General features: G+C 35.4%; 1 protein-coding gene across 3 annotated transcripts in view; it reads left to right on the plus strand.

Annotated features, from left to right (window-relative positions):
• The window catches only part of LOC139965529 (adenylate cyclase type 2-like), a 64032-nt gene that overhangs the window by 42368 nt on the left and 7415 nt on the right, over positions 1-14249 (plus strand). For all 3 annotated transcript variants that reach the window (XM_071967969.1, XM_071967970.1, XM_071967971.1), the window contains 7 exons: positions 1644-1724; positions 5007-5064; positions 5456-5644; positions 6366-6485; positions 7129-7155; positions 7818-7954; positions 8557-8632. In XM_071967969.1, the coding sequence (XP_071824070.1) occupies positions 1644-1724; positions 5007-5064; positions 5456-5644; positions 6366-6485; positions 7129-7155; positions 7818-7954; positions 8557-8632 (688 nt within the window). The remainder of the gene's footprint in view (positions 1-1643; positions 1725-5006; positions 5065-5455; positions 5645-6365; positions 6486-7128; positions 7156-7817; positions 7955-8556; positions 8633-14249) is intronic.

Raw genomic sequence — 14249 nt, forward strand, 5'->3', positions numbered from 1 at the left:
CGGAAACTGATATGTCGTTGTGGCAGGTGTGATGCATTGTCAGTGTCTTGTCATTAGAGGCAGGTGGTTGTTTAGAAAGGTACGTGTGGAGACTTGGGAATTTAGAGATGGACTTTCAACTGACTAATAATAACAATAATACATACATAATTTTTATATAGTGCCAAACAAACAATGAAATAATTCTCGTGGCGCTTAACTACTAGACTACTGGAAGATGCAACAATTGTTGTACATTGGAAATATTGAAATGTATAAAGCAAGATCATTGGCAGGTCAATGTGAGAAATTGACAGGTGAATATCAAAAAAAGTGGTGATAATCAGAAATGGAACTGATATTAGTGGATGACAGTTAGACAGTTGAAGTTGCTATATGGCTCTTCATAGGTAAAATCTTACATGACCTAAAGAAAGGAATCTTGGATTTTTCAAATTTCTGACCCTTATTAATATAAACCAGAAAATCGATTTAAAAACTGTGGATTGATGTTTTCTCCAAACTCATGAAATTGGTCTTGTCACTTTAAGGAATAGGTTTGTGTTGCCATAGTAACAAAAGGAAAGAAGGCATGCATCAATTATGACATCCAACATTAAATCGTTGGTTAGCTTTGGTTTTATATACCCCTTATGGGTCATTCCCCCCCCTCCCCCCTCTTAACGAAAAAGATAAATTATTGCAAAGAAAGTATCATTTTTCATACAGACATTTGATTCTACAGTCTTTTATCGTAAATTGGAATTGTGTGTTGTTGCAAGGAGCAAAAGATATGAACAGAGATATCATAAATTTCAGCCCTTAAGTCTTGAAGTCTTCACATTTTCTTTTGATACAACTTCCAGTATCGTATTCTTCCTCTGTCTACATAAGCCAATGCAAAGTCATCCTGAATCAAACCTGCCAACTCTCGCAGTTTAAATGAGAGATTCACGGCTTTATTTATCAGTCTCACAGTGGGATCTCTAAATTTCACATGCAAAAAAACAACATAAAAGTGGTAAAACAAAGTAAAGCAGATTTACATGGTGTTGTGAAAAAATGGAAAACTTGTACTTTTGAGAAAAAGTCCTGAGAAATCTGTCAAGGAAAGCCTAGTAGTTTGTACACAAATGACTATTTTAGAACGTTTCTAATGTTGAGATTTTTTTTAAATTAGATTTTTCTGTAAAATCTCCAGGGCATGGGCATCAATCTTTCTTCTTTGTTTCTTCTCTTTGTTTGGGTGGCAAAATTGCAGATTTACACCTTTGAGATGGCAAGTCTTGCTTGAATGGTATTCTGCTAAAATGTGTCGAGCATTTTCTCCACAGTTTGGTCTCAGCTTTTAAGTTAATGAGCATGTAACTTTAATTTGTTATTTATAGTTCTATACAGCAATCTCTAGAGATTAACACCCTCCCTCCCCCCCCCCAGATGCATAAGCATGCAGTCCAAATACATCCATCTCATGTAGGACAGGAAAGCTACCTAATCTTGATTGATCTGTCCGTATCGCCGATGCTCGTCTCTTCTTCATCATCTTCCTCTACAGAAGAGGGAATGATGAGGAGGAGGAGTTCTAAATGTTATTGGAAAGATTCTAGGCTACGGAATAGACTTATTTACATCTGATCTCTTTTCCAACTTCCCTTTTATTTCAGAATACACCGCAAGTCTGTCATGTTCGAGAAGCGTGTCAACGAGAGGTTACTCGAGGCCATCGAAGCAATCAACTTTAAAAAGTAAAGCATTTTGTTGTTATTTTTTTTTGCATCAAGAAGCTGTACAGAGTTTTTAAAAAAAAAAATTTTTAAATGGTTTTACTCGTCTTTGGTGGTTTAATCTCTTTGATAAGTCAATAGGCAATGGATTAATTCCCACCTGTGGCGGACGACTTCTGTATGATTTTACCAAATTGGTCTCATAACATATCGAGGATCTCCAACAGAGTTGTAAATAGGTCAAACGCACATCTCGGTTCGCAAATGAAAAACGCTAGGGATTACACAAAGTGGTCAATCGACAAAGCTTTTCAAATGGCATTTTTTAACGCTTTTAGTGGATTAATTGGACTTTATGGACAATGGTAGTAGCCACAATTAAAGTTGGCACAATATTCGGCAAACTTCAAGAAGAAGAAATTTTGACCGTTGAATCTAATGAAGAGTATTGGAACTTCTTTTCGGTTATGTGAGAAATATTACATACCTTGTATGCTTAACTTAAGAACAAGGTGAGTAGGATATTGGAAGCTAATGCTCTAAAGTAGCTATACAGAGCAAAGAAAATAATTTACAAATTAGGAGCAAAACCTTTATAATTGATTCCTTTCCTGCAAATGTTTGTCAGAGAGCCAGAATTCCTTATAAACACAAGGTGCCTCACGTTCTTTCGATAGAGTACAGGTGACGTTCTCACTGGTTTGTGCTTTTGAAATCGTTATTTTAAAGCAGATTTTCTTCTTAAAGTAAAAAAATATGGAATCAGGTATTAATTTGACGACATTAAACCCACGGCAAGGAGATAAGAATGTATAAATGTGGGTTAGGCTACCTTAAAAGATGAAATATGTACGTGTCATTCAGATAATCTTAGTAATAGGGTATCGGGTTAATTGCTCAAAGTGAAGTTTCGTGTAGATTAGTGCCGTCAGCCAGAATACCTTGACATCGAAACCTTGAATTGTTTCATATTTCAGATTAAAGTTCACCATTAAAGTTTCTGGGTCAAAGACACTATTAGGTAATATAGATTTATAGGGTCATGAAACAGATTACCTCAGATGATTAACGACAGTCATTAATTAATGTAAAGTCCACGATTCGATTTAGTTTAAGCTAGAGTATTGTTCAAACCTATAGCTGTGATTCATATCAGGTGAGATATAAATTTTACCATCGAGTTGGTGATGGAAATGCTTAAAACTAGAGTCGTTATGTATATTAAAAAGATATGAGTTCGCCGTTCTGGTTATTGGTGACAGTGCATAAAAAGAAATATAGGCGTGTTGTCTCCTGGTTACCTTTAGAAAAAAATCACTTGGGTTACCCTATAGAGGTACGTTGTAGGTAATACCCCAGCTACTCATTCAAATTATACCCTTCTTTTCCTGCAATATTGATTAGTTTTTTTTTTAAACCTAAAGGAAGTTACCACAAATCAGGAAAAAATATCCAATGGATAAGTAAGTTTAAGGTTTCATATCATTGAACTTAACACTCTTTCACATTAACATGGGATTGTTGTCAGGTGGGAAGTACTAATTTCTTTCATATATTGGTGAACAGGGATTCGTTTCATTCATTAACCCCCTGACCCCTCCCTCACCTCCTTCCTCCACCCTCAAAACTATAACTTGGAAAAAAATTGTCAATGTTATCGGTAACATATTTTGTATTAATAAACTTTATGAAGACTCCTTTCCCAACCCCCACCAAAGTCCTGTTGACCCCCCTGAGATGTCTCTTTTTGTTGTATAGCAGACTGTTTTATGGAAATGAATTATGTTTTACTATCTCCATCATTCCAGTTTTATGTAACTATGTCATTGTTTGTTTCATGAAGGTGATACTTTAAACTGGGTTAGCTGTTTTATTTGCCTACACCATATCAGCCATTACATAGAGTCATATGCACTTTTTTATTACCATCCCCTAAAATATTCACAGAAGGAATGGTACAACGGTGGGCAGCTACTTCATTTGGGGGGGGGGTTGTATATGGGGGCTGTAATGGGGGGCTGTAATAGGTGGGAGGAGGAATGGGGGGATAATAATTGGCTGTCATTTCCTTGTAAAAGTTGGTATTTGTTGGAAAGAAATTGCAACCGACTTACCTGTGAAAAGTTTGGTACGACTTGTCGATGAGCGTGAATTCTGTCACAAGGAAACCCTCCAGCAGGCAACACTACAAACTTCTTTCCCTTTTTCTCAGAGATCTAAACATCGCAAAATTTCTTAATAATATTTATCTCGGATTTTGCCTAATCGAGAGGTTACTGTTATCATTTCCTTTCTGAAACATTTGGAACTTTTAAGATCGAGTCATTACATATACTTTGGAAAAAGGAGTTTTATATATTTTATTTACCATGGTCATACTTACTGTCAATCTATTCAATCAGTCCATTTTGGAAATCTTTGCCGTTTTGTGTTTACAGATTCTACATTTTGGAAACTTTGGTCTAAATGTCTCTGTGTTGATTAGAATGTCCAGCCATCTGATTTTTATCACCGTATTTAATGGAACCATAGTTTTTCACGTCATTGTGTTATCTTGGGACAAGCATGTACTCACCGGGGTGGGGGGATGGGGTGGGGGGCACTAACATCTTGGAAGACAATACATGTCTCTACTTATTACTCTGAACTTAACAATTTTACTGGAAAGACATTATTTGATGAAAGTGCATTATTTGAAAGTAGGGACATTTTTTTTCAGTCGATAGATTATATCGTGGTTATGTGAGAATTCATTCTTCTTCAAGATATACTTGGGTTTATTCTACGAGACAACATTTTTTTCCGAACTAACAGCCAACTACAAAATAAACACAGGATTCCGGAAATTGACCAACAGCTAACAATGTCTCATTAGTTTTTTTTTTGAGCTCCTAGAAATACAGAGTTACCATCATTCATTTTAAATCAAAGCTCCTTTCTTGGTAAGAAAAGTTTATAAGGAATAAACAGACCTTTTGGGTTTTTTTTGTGGGTGGGGCGGTTTGGGGTGAGGGGGCTCAACAAAAGTGGCAATTTAGTTACATATTGGCTGACACTCCTTTAATTTGTCATTTGTTTTGTAATGTTTCTGTCGTTTAGAATTCTGAATATATTCCCGTTTGATGGTGTCATTGGTTACATGATTCTTGAAGCTGATTCAAACCTTGATTCCTGCTTCATCTGACCTTTGCCCTTAACGGAGAGATCATTTCATGCCACGGAGTATCTTCTATTGTCTCTTTTTTTAGATTTATCTTCCTCTTAACGTGTCACTTTTCTCTTTATTTTTATACCTTGGAGTAGATCTGAAGACATACACAGAGGTACAATGCTCTTTAGGCAGCCTAACTATGAACAAAAGGTAAATAATATTAAAGACAATTAATATGCTCAGTCTCAAGTTTGTATAAATAGGTCATTTTAGGAAAAGTCACTTTTATTTCATTTATTTTTATATATTATTGTTAGAACTTTGTTAATATTTTGGGGGTAGTTTTTGTCCATACTAGCTGACCAGGCTTGTGGATTTCTGGTTTACATTCCGTCAAACACATTTTCTCATTATTTTGTATCTCTGTTATCTCAAGTTCTGAGGCTCAAGTTTTGATATCTCGATCGAATCCAGGCATTCGTTAACATCCTCTGCTGCTTCAGAGTGGACCCGATCATCAAGTTGCTCCTGAAATAAATCTCTGTTTTCAATTTCCGTGCGATTCTGTTAAACTCGATGCTTAACTCATGTTTCGTTTTAGTTTTCCAGACTTCCAGATCCGTTGTTCAGATATGCCCTCCTGGCGCTAAACGTGGTTCTGCTGTGTATTCTCGTGGGCCAGGGTCTCAACTACCATTGTCATGACGAACATCTTCACTATGCACTCGGTTCATTTGCTCTTGTCTTTGTTGTTTTCGTCACTGTCTTAGCGTTCTCCAATTCATGGAAGGTGAGTCATTTTTACCAAGTACTTGACAGTTGAAAGGAAGAATGAAGGATTCTGAAGTTATTGATCTGCTACTTTAAGTCACCAAAAGTAACACGAACAGTAATAAAATATTGGGAATAATGTCAGAAAATTTGCAAATTAAAAAAAATCAAATAAATTTAACATTGAGTTCTGTGGGACACTAAATTTATGCATTCCTAATGAGAACTTAAATGTAAAGGAATGATATGAAGTTAACCACATACCTGTATTCGTTCAGATTAAGGGCATCTAATTAAATTTTGTGTTTTTAATTACATGGCGTGGTCGGAATGGTACAACCTTCTTACTAACCAATTCTAAAAGAGTGCTTTCATGTAAGGTTGCATTGAAGTGCGGTTGATATCAGAGGTCCACAAACTGTTTGGCCCACGACCCAGGATCTTCCGTGAAGACTGAAATCACGAACCGCCAGAGACACCCACTGGACCCAAAGTGGGTCTTGCCGCTTAGCTTGCAGACCTTGCGTTTACATCATCATAACCATTTGTGGTTTTAAGGCTCACAAGAATGTTTCATGTTAATTCTAACTTTATGTTTTCCTGTCCAGGACCTGGACCGTTCTTTACAATCCTTGATAAACATCGCTTACTTTTTTTTTTCCAAATATCTTCTCCTTGTGCAGTGTCTGAACCATTCTTGCTATAAAAACATCACTAATTTTTTTCTCATTCTTCTGCAGTGCCTGGACAACTCACCTTTTCCAATCTTTGCTAAGCATCTTGCCAAGGATAAATGGTTACAGAAGGTCTTAGGGAGTGTTTGTTTGGTGCTCATTCTAGCTGTTCCACTCATATACTTGGTAAGTAATTAATATATATATATATATATATATATATATATATATATATATATATATATATAATTCTGATTTACATTTCATTTTTTTCTTCTGAATTTCTCATTGAAATCCCTACCCTGCTTCTAATCTTGATTGAATAAATAAAGCAGGTGGTGTGTTCTACAGTTTAAATTTTATTCCAGGGAAATGCAGCAAATAAACGTAAGACCAGACTGGTATTGGGACTTGTAACCCCACATTTGAATCTTGTTCCAGCCATAGATTCTTTGATCTTTTTTTCGTTGTTTGTAATTTCCAAGTCAGGTTTTCCTTCTTCATGTTTTTTATATGAATTGCTACCAACCCCCCTCCCAACAATCCACAGTTTCTCTCGCAAATATCCACAGGAGGAAAACATTCCTTTAGTTTTTTTTAAAGTATATATAAGTTTTTGAGTTCATGGCAATGTATCTTGCCTTTGGATTTGTCAACCTGCTACAAAAGGTGCATGAAATAAGATAGGTCGGATAAGTGAGTTAATTACAGCTAATCTCAAATTCTGGGACTTGAATCTTGATCTAGTACCTCATTTTAATTCTTTTGCTTTTTGATAACTTTTTCTAACAAATTGTTTCCTTTTCCCATCTCTTTTCTTTCACTTCAGGGGCTCAATACTCCGGATCCTGAAATGGTAAGAATTAAAAGTTACATTTGATTTTACAGATCGATGAGTTGACAAGCATTGTCACTTGATATCTGCTAATATCCGTACGACATTTAAAAATTTACGGAGGTCCATCTAGGGGGAATAAACTGCTTTTACTGTTAAGAATGATTGTATCTTCATATCTCAAAGTAGATTTGAAATTGTTAACTTTTAGAGCACCCCTGACTTGTTTAATGTTTACCAAGAGTATCAACAATTATTTTATATCTATATTTTTTTGTGTTTCAGAATAAGATTGTAATTAGTCAAACTAGCACATTATCTTAGAACTCTACATCAAATGAACATCAATTAAGTAGCTAGTTATTGGTTTAGATTCTTATATCTATTTTATCGGCCAGGCACTTTCATCTCCGTAATAAATCACATCCAAAATTGCAAGAGTTTTTGACGTTTCTTTCTACAATACTCGGACTGAATTTTGGTTAGAGTCAAACAGATGAATGCGACATCACATTATCTATGTACTGCCTCAACATGTGGTAGCGGATTTTTAATCCTGCTGTGGAGTTAAAGCAGTTAAAACAAAAGCAGGGTATTAAACAAATTAATCCCCTGCATATGTAAACTATAATCACATTTATTCACTTCTTTTTTTTGGTAATTTTTTTATATTTTGATCTCAGGTTTATCCTCTCTCAGCCATGCTGGGCCTTTCCTCCTGTCTTCTTCTTCTTCATTTTGGTTTTTGTTTGAAGGCCGTGATCATGACGCTGGTTGTCATAGTCTACGTGGTTGTACTGGTTGTCAAATCAATGGATGTGTGAGTAAAGTAATGTTTGCTGTCACTTGGTCTGCATACTCATCTCCCACTCCTACCCACCCAACCCCCTCCTCCTCTCCTGCCCTCTGCCCCACCCCATCACTATTATCATTTATCCCTTGCAAGATCATCAGGGCTGTTCGACCTTTGACCTCCCACCCATCCATTTCCTACCTCCTTGCAATACCCCCCTAATCTATTTTCTTTTTGTCCTTGTGAAACTTTGTGATTAATTTTATTTTCCAGTGTTGTGCATGTTCCCCCAAAATTTAAAAAAAAAAATATGTGAATAGTTATGTTATTTTGTTGTATCAAAATGTTTTTATTCAAAGAGCTGCATTAATGCTTTTATAATCTCAAATAAGTTTCTTCTTCTTCTTTTTTCTTTTTTTTTTTCTTTTTTTTTGCTATTTTAAAATTGCGGTGCTCCTCTAAAAAAATTGAAACGATTCCCTAAATAAAAAACTTTTTTGGAAAAAATTGTGAAAAGAAACAGGCATATGTTACTGTTTGTTGAATCTAAGTGTGGCGAATGCTACTGAAGCCAAATATTTCTGGGAATCTATCTTAGATTTGCGGCTATTTTTCCTTTTTCCTTCCAGTTTTCTTCAGACCGGCCTTCCTGCTGTTCAGCATATAGTCTTTCTTTGCATCACTCTTCTCTTAATTGATCACAGAGTAAGTTCAAATTCCATCTATTCTACCATTAACCCCCCTCCCCTTGCCCCTTCCCTCTTCTACGCTCCTCCCAATTCACTCTTTTTCACTCAAGTCAATTCATGTGACTACATTCGGTAGATCTGTGCATGGGAAAATTTTAAAGGATTTTTCTTTCAGATTGTCTCTCAGACAACTAGGACTTTACTTGTTTTAGCGAAACAGCAAATTTGGTTGTCTGAAAAAATGTAGCAAAATAACAAAGAATGACCAATATGTACACTATATGATAGATGTGTAGATTTGGTGAATACAAGACCACCTTGGGGGGGCAAGGGAGGGGTGAAGGGAGGGGGTGATACCAGTTTATCATGCTACCTGTTTGGAGGTATTTGTCAGTTTCAGTGCAATCTGAATTTGATGTAAACAACTAGTACTCTGTCAGATGACTTCAAAGCTGATATTGGTTGTCCGAACTGAAATTTGGTAATCTTGGACGACCATTAAACATTTGCTCTAGGGTCAGCCCAGGTTCTTGCCGATGTTGACCTGGTCAAGTGTTCAGGGATAAGTTGTTACTTTCAACCGAGCCTCCCGTCAATACGCAAGCAACTAGCTACGTTGATCATGTAGGAAGTCAGGAAACGCTAGAATTTCCATAGTATGACAAGCTCTTGTGACTTGAATAATATTGCTGACCATTAAAAGTATTTAATATGGTAGATAACATTTCAATACTGCTCAGTATTTAATATGGTAGATAACATTTCAATACTGCTCAGTATTTAGTATGGTAGATAACATTTCAATACTGCTCAGTATTTAATATGGTAGATAACATTTCAATACTGCTCAGTATTTAACATGGTAGATAACATTTCAATACTGCTCAGTATTTAATATGGTAGATAACATTTCAATACTGCTCAGTATTTAATATGGTAGATAACATTTCAATACTGCTCTGGTTTTTTAAGTTACTGCATAGCAACTTTGACTAGCTCTCTCAGAGAACAATTTTAGTAACTTAACTGAATGCTCTGAGGTAACTTTCCTGCTCGGTACCCGACTGGGGTTTTCACTACTAGAATTATTTCATGTTACTACTCTGCCCAATAATAGTGGACTGGTTCCAATCAATATTATAAAGTATTTCTTTCCTCTCACCCAGAAAGCTTTTAGCAGCATTCAGTTTATAGTCTCACTAGCTGAATTATGATTCAAAACATTCTGACCCAATTCTTAAATGCAAATTAGGCATTTACGTCTATGATATAACATGCCAATGATATTATGTGCCTATAATATAACATGCCTGTGATATTACATGCATATGAGATTATGTGGCTAAGATATGTGCATTCTGATCTCACATGTTTATGATATTACATGCCTATGTTACATACATGTGATATTACATGACTATTGCTATTACATTGCCTATGATATAACATGCATGTGATATTACATTGCCTATGATATAATATGCCTGTGATATTACATGCATATGAGATTATGTGGCTAAGATATGTGCATTCTGATTTCACATGTTTATGATATTACATGCCTATGTTACATGCCTTTGATATTACATGCCTATTGATATTACATTGCCTATTATATTAAATGCCTATGATATTACATTGCCTATGATATTACAGTACATGCCTATGATATTACAGTACATGCCTATGATATTACAGTACATGCCTATGATATTACATGCCTGTGATATTACATGCCTTTAGTATTACATGCCTGTGATATTACATGCCTGTGATATTACATGCCAATATACATTTCTGTGGTGGCAGCAGGCAATATTATGCAGCAGCTGCTTTCATACAAGTAACCAGGTTACACAGCAGTAGTCGATTCCACTGTCTGTCAGTCAATTTTTATCCAACAGAATACATGCTGATTGTCATAAGGTGACATTTATGTATTAACATTCATCTGCCTGGAAGCGTGTGTTTTTTAAGGTCGTGATGTGAATCGGAATTACCACGAAACAAAAACTGCCTTAAGGTTAAAACGCTTAAGTGTTCTACTCTGAATGGTTAAAAGGAATTTGATTTAGCTGCTCAGGAGAAGTTAACATTTGGATCTTATCATATTAAAAGTAATTAGAGATGAAAGTTTCATTTAGATTTTAGAAGCTAATAACATATTGACAGATGAGCTAAATCTTGTTTGATAGTGAAATGTCCGCATTTCATCTTAGCTTTTATTGATCTGGAATATAGCCTTGTTGCAAATACATCCTTTTATTTGGGACTTTAATATGGAAAATTTACCCTTAAAAGGTGTAACCTAATTTGTTAAAATATATGCCAATAAAGTTGACTCAAACTTTTAGAATTTGGTTTGAATTCTTGTATTTTTGAATCAAAGCCATGTCATTTCTAGATAAAAACTTGAAATCGTACCATATGAAAAGTTTTACTTTCATTGGATAAAACAAACTTTAGCATATAAAAACTTATGTAACTTCCTTGAAGATAAAGTGAATTATATTTTTCAATCTTTCTTATTTCTTTTTAAATAGCGTAAACCTTACAATAGGAACATGTTATTATCTCTATATAAAGTTAACCTTAACATTGTACAAACTATTTTGAAATCTTTGGAATAATTTATATATTTACAGTCTTTGTTAATCTTGATAAAATGAACCCTAAGTATCTACAGCCTTTTCTATTATTTTTTATAGATAGAATATACTTCCCGGCTCGGGTTTCTATGGCCCTTTTCTATTATTTTTATAGATAGAATATACTTCCCGGCTCGGGTTTCTATGGCCCTTTTCTATTATTTTTATAGATAGAATATACTTCCCGGCTCGGGTTTCTATGGCCCTTTTCTATTATTTTTATAGATAGAATATACTTCCCGGCTCGGGTTTCTATGGCCCTTTTCTATTATTTTTATAGATAGAATATACTTCCCGGCTCGGGTTTCTATGGCCCTTTTCTATTATTTTTATAGATAGAATATACTTCCCGGCTCGGGTTTCTATGGCCCTTTTCTATTATTTTTATAGATAGAATATACTTCCCGGCTCGGGTTTCTATGGCCCTTTTCTATTATTTTTATCGATAGAATATACTTCCCGGCTCGGGTTTCTATGGCCCTTTTCTATTATTTTTATAGATAGAATATACTTCCCGGCTCGGGTTTCTATGGCCCTTTTCTATTATTTTTATAGATAGAATATACTTCCCGGCTCGGGTTTCTATGGCCCTTTTCTATTATTTTTATAGATAGAATATACTTCCCGGCTCGGGTTTCTATGGCCCTTTTCTATTATTTTTTATAGATAGAATATACTTCCCGGCTCGGGTTTCTATGGCCCTTTTCTATTATTTTTTATAGATAGAATATACTTCCCGGCTCGGGTTTCTATGGCCCTTTTCTATTATTTTTATAGATAGAATATACTTCCCGGCTCGGGTTTCTATGGCCCTTTTCTATTATTTTTTATAGATAGAATATACTTCCCGGCTCGGGTTTCTATGGCCCTTTTCTATTATTTTTATAGATAGAATATACTTCCCGGCTCGGGTTTCTATGGCCCTTTTCTATTATTTTTTATAGATAGAATATACTTCCCGGCTCGGGTTTCTATGGCCCTTTTCTATTATTTTTTATAGATAGAATATACTTCCCGGCTCGGGTTTCTATGGCCCTTTTCTATTATTTTTTATAGATAGAATATACTTCCCGGCTCGGGTTTCTATGGCCCTTTTCTATTATTTTTATAGATAGAATATACTTCCCGGCTCGGGTTTCTATGGCCCTTTTCTATTATTTTTTATAGATAGAATATACTTCCCGGCTCGGGTTTCTATGGCCCTTTTCTATTATTTTTTATAGATAGAATATACTTCCCGGCTCGGGTTTCTATGGCCCTTTTCTATTATTTTTTATAGATAGAATATACTTCCCGGCTCGGGTTTCTATGGCCCTTTTCTATTATTTTTTATAGATAGAATATACTTCCCGGCTCGGGTTTCTATGGCCCTTTTCTATTATTTTTTATAGATAGAATATACTTCCCGGCTCGGGTTTCTATGGCCCTTTTCTATTATTTTTTATAGATAGAATATACTTCCCGGCTCGGGTTTCTATGGCCCTTTTCTATTATTTTTATAGATAGAATATACTTCCCGGCTCGGGTTTCTATGGCCCTTTTCTATTATTTTTTATAGATAGAATATACTTCCCGGCTCGGGTTTCTATGGCCCTTTTCTATTATTTTTATAGATAGAATATACTTCCCGGCTCGGGTTTCTATGGCCCTTTTCTATTATTTTTATAGATAGAATATACTTCCCGGCTCGGGTTTCTATGGCCCTTTTCTATTATTTTTATAGATAGAATATACTTCCCGGCTCGGGTTTCTATGGCCCTTTTCTATTATTTTTATAGATAGAATATACTTCCCGGCTCGGGTTTCTATGGCCCTTTTCTATTATTTTTTATAGATAGAATATACTTCCCGGCTCGGGTTTCTATGGCCCTTTTCTATTATTTTTATAGATAGAATATACTTCCCGGCTCGGGTTTCTATGGCCCTTTTCTATTATTTTTTATAGATAGAATATACTTCCCGGCTCGGGTTTCTATGGCCCTTTTCTATTTTTTTTATAGATAGAATATACTTCCCGGCTCGGGTTTCTATGGCCCTTTTCTATTATTTTTATAGATAGAATATACTTCCCGGCTCGGGTTTCTATGGCCCTTTTCTATTATTTTTATAGATAGAATATACTTCCCGGCTCGGGTTTCTATGGCCCTTTTCTATTATTTTTATAGATAGAATATACTTCCCGGCTCGGGTTTCTATGGCCCTTTTCTATTATTTTTATAGATAGAATATACTTCCCGGCTCGGGTTTCTATGGCCCTTTTCTATTATTTTTATAGATAGAATATACTTCCCGGCTCGGGTTTCTATGGCCCTTTTCTATTATTTTTATAGATAGAATATACTTCCCGGCTCGGGTTTCTATGGCCCTTTTCTATTATTTTTATAGATAGAATATACTTCCCGGCTCGGGTTTCTATGGCCCTTTTCTATTATTTTTATAGATAGAATATACTTCCCGGCTCGGGTTTCTATGGCCCTTTTCTATTATTTTTATAGATAGAATATACTTCCCGGCTCGGGTTTCTATGGCCCTTTTCTATTATTTTTATAGATAGAATATACTTCCCGGCTCGGGTTTCTATGGCCCTTTTCTATTATTTTTATAGATAGAATATACTTCCCGGCTCGGGTTTCTATGGCCCTTTTCTATTATTTTTATAGATAGAATATACTTCCCGGCTCGGGTTTCTATGGCAAATGAACCCTAAGTATCTACAGCCTTTTCTATTATTTTTATAGATAGAATATACTTCCCGGCTCGGGTTTCTATGGCCCTTTTCTATTATTTTTATAGATAGAATATACTTCCCGGCTCGGGTTTCTATGGCCCTTTTCTATTATTTTTATAGATAGAATATACTTCCCGGCTCGGGTTTCTATGGCCCTTTTCTATTATTTTTATAGATAGAATATACTTCCCGGCTCGGGTTTCTATGGCCCTTTTCTATTATTTTTATAGATAGAATATACTTCCCGGCTCGGGTTT

The sequence above is a fragment of the Apostichopus japonicus genome, chromosome 3 (genome assembly GCF_037975245.1).
Source record: "Apostichopus japonicus isolate 1M-3 chromosome 3, ASM3797524v1, whole genome shotgun sequence".
Taxonomy (NCBI): domain Eukaryota; kingdom Metazoa; phylum Echinodermata; class Holothuroidea; order Aspidochirotida; family Stichopodidae; genus Apostichopus; species Apostichopus japonicus.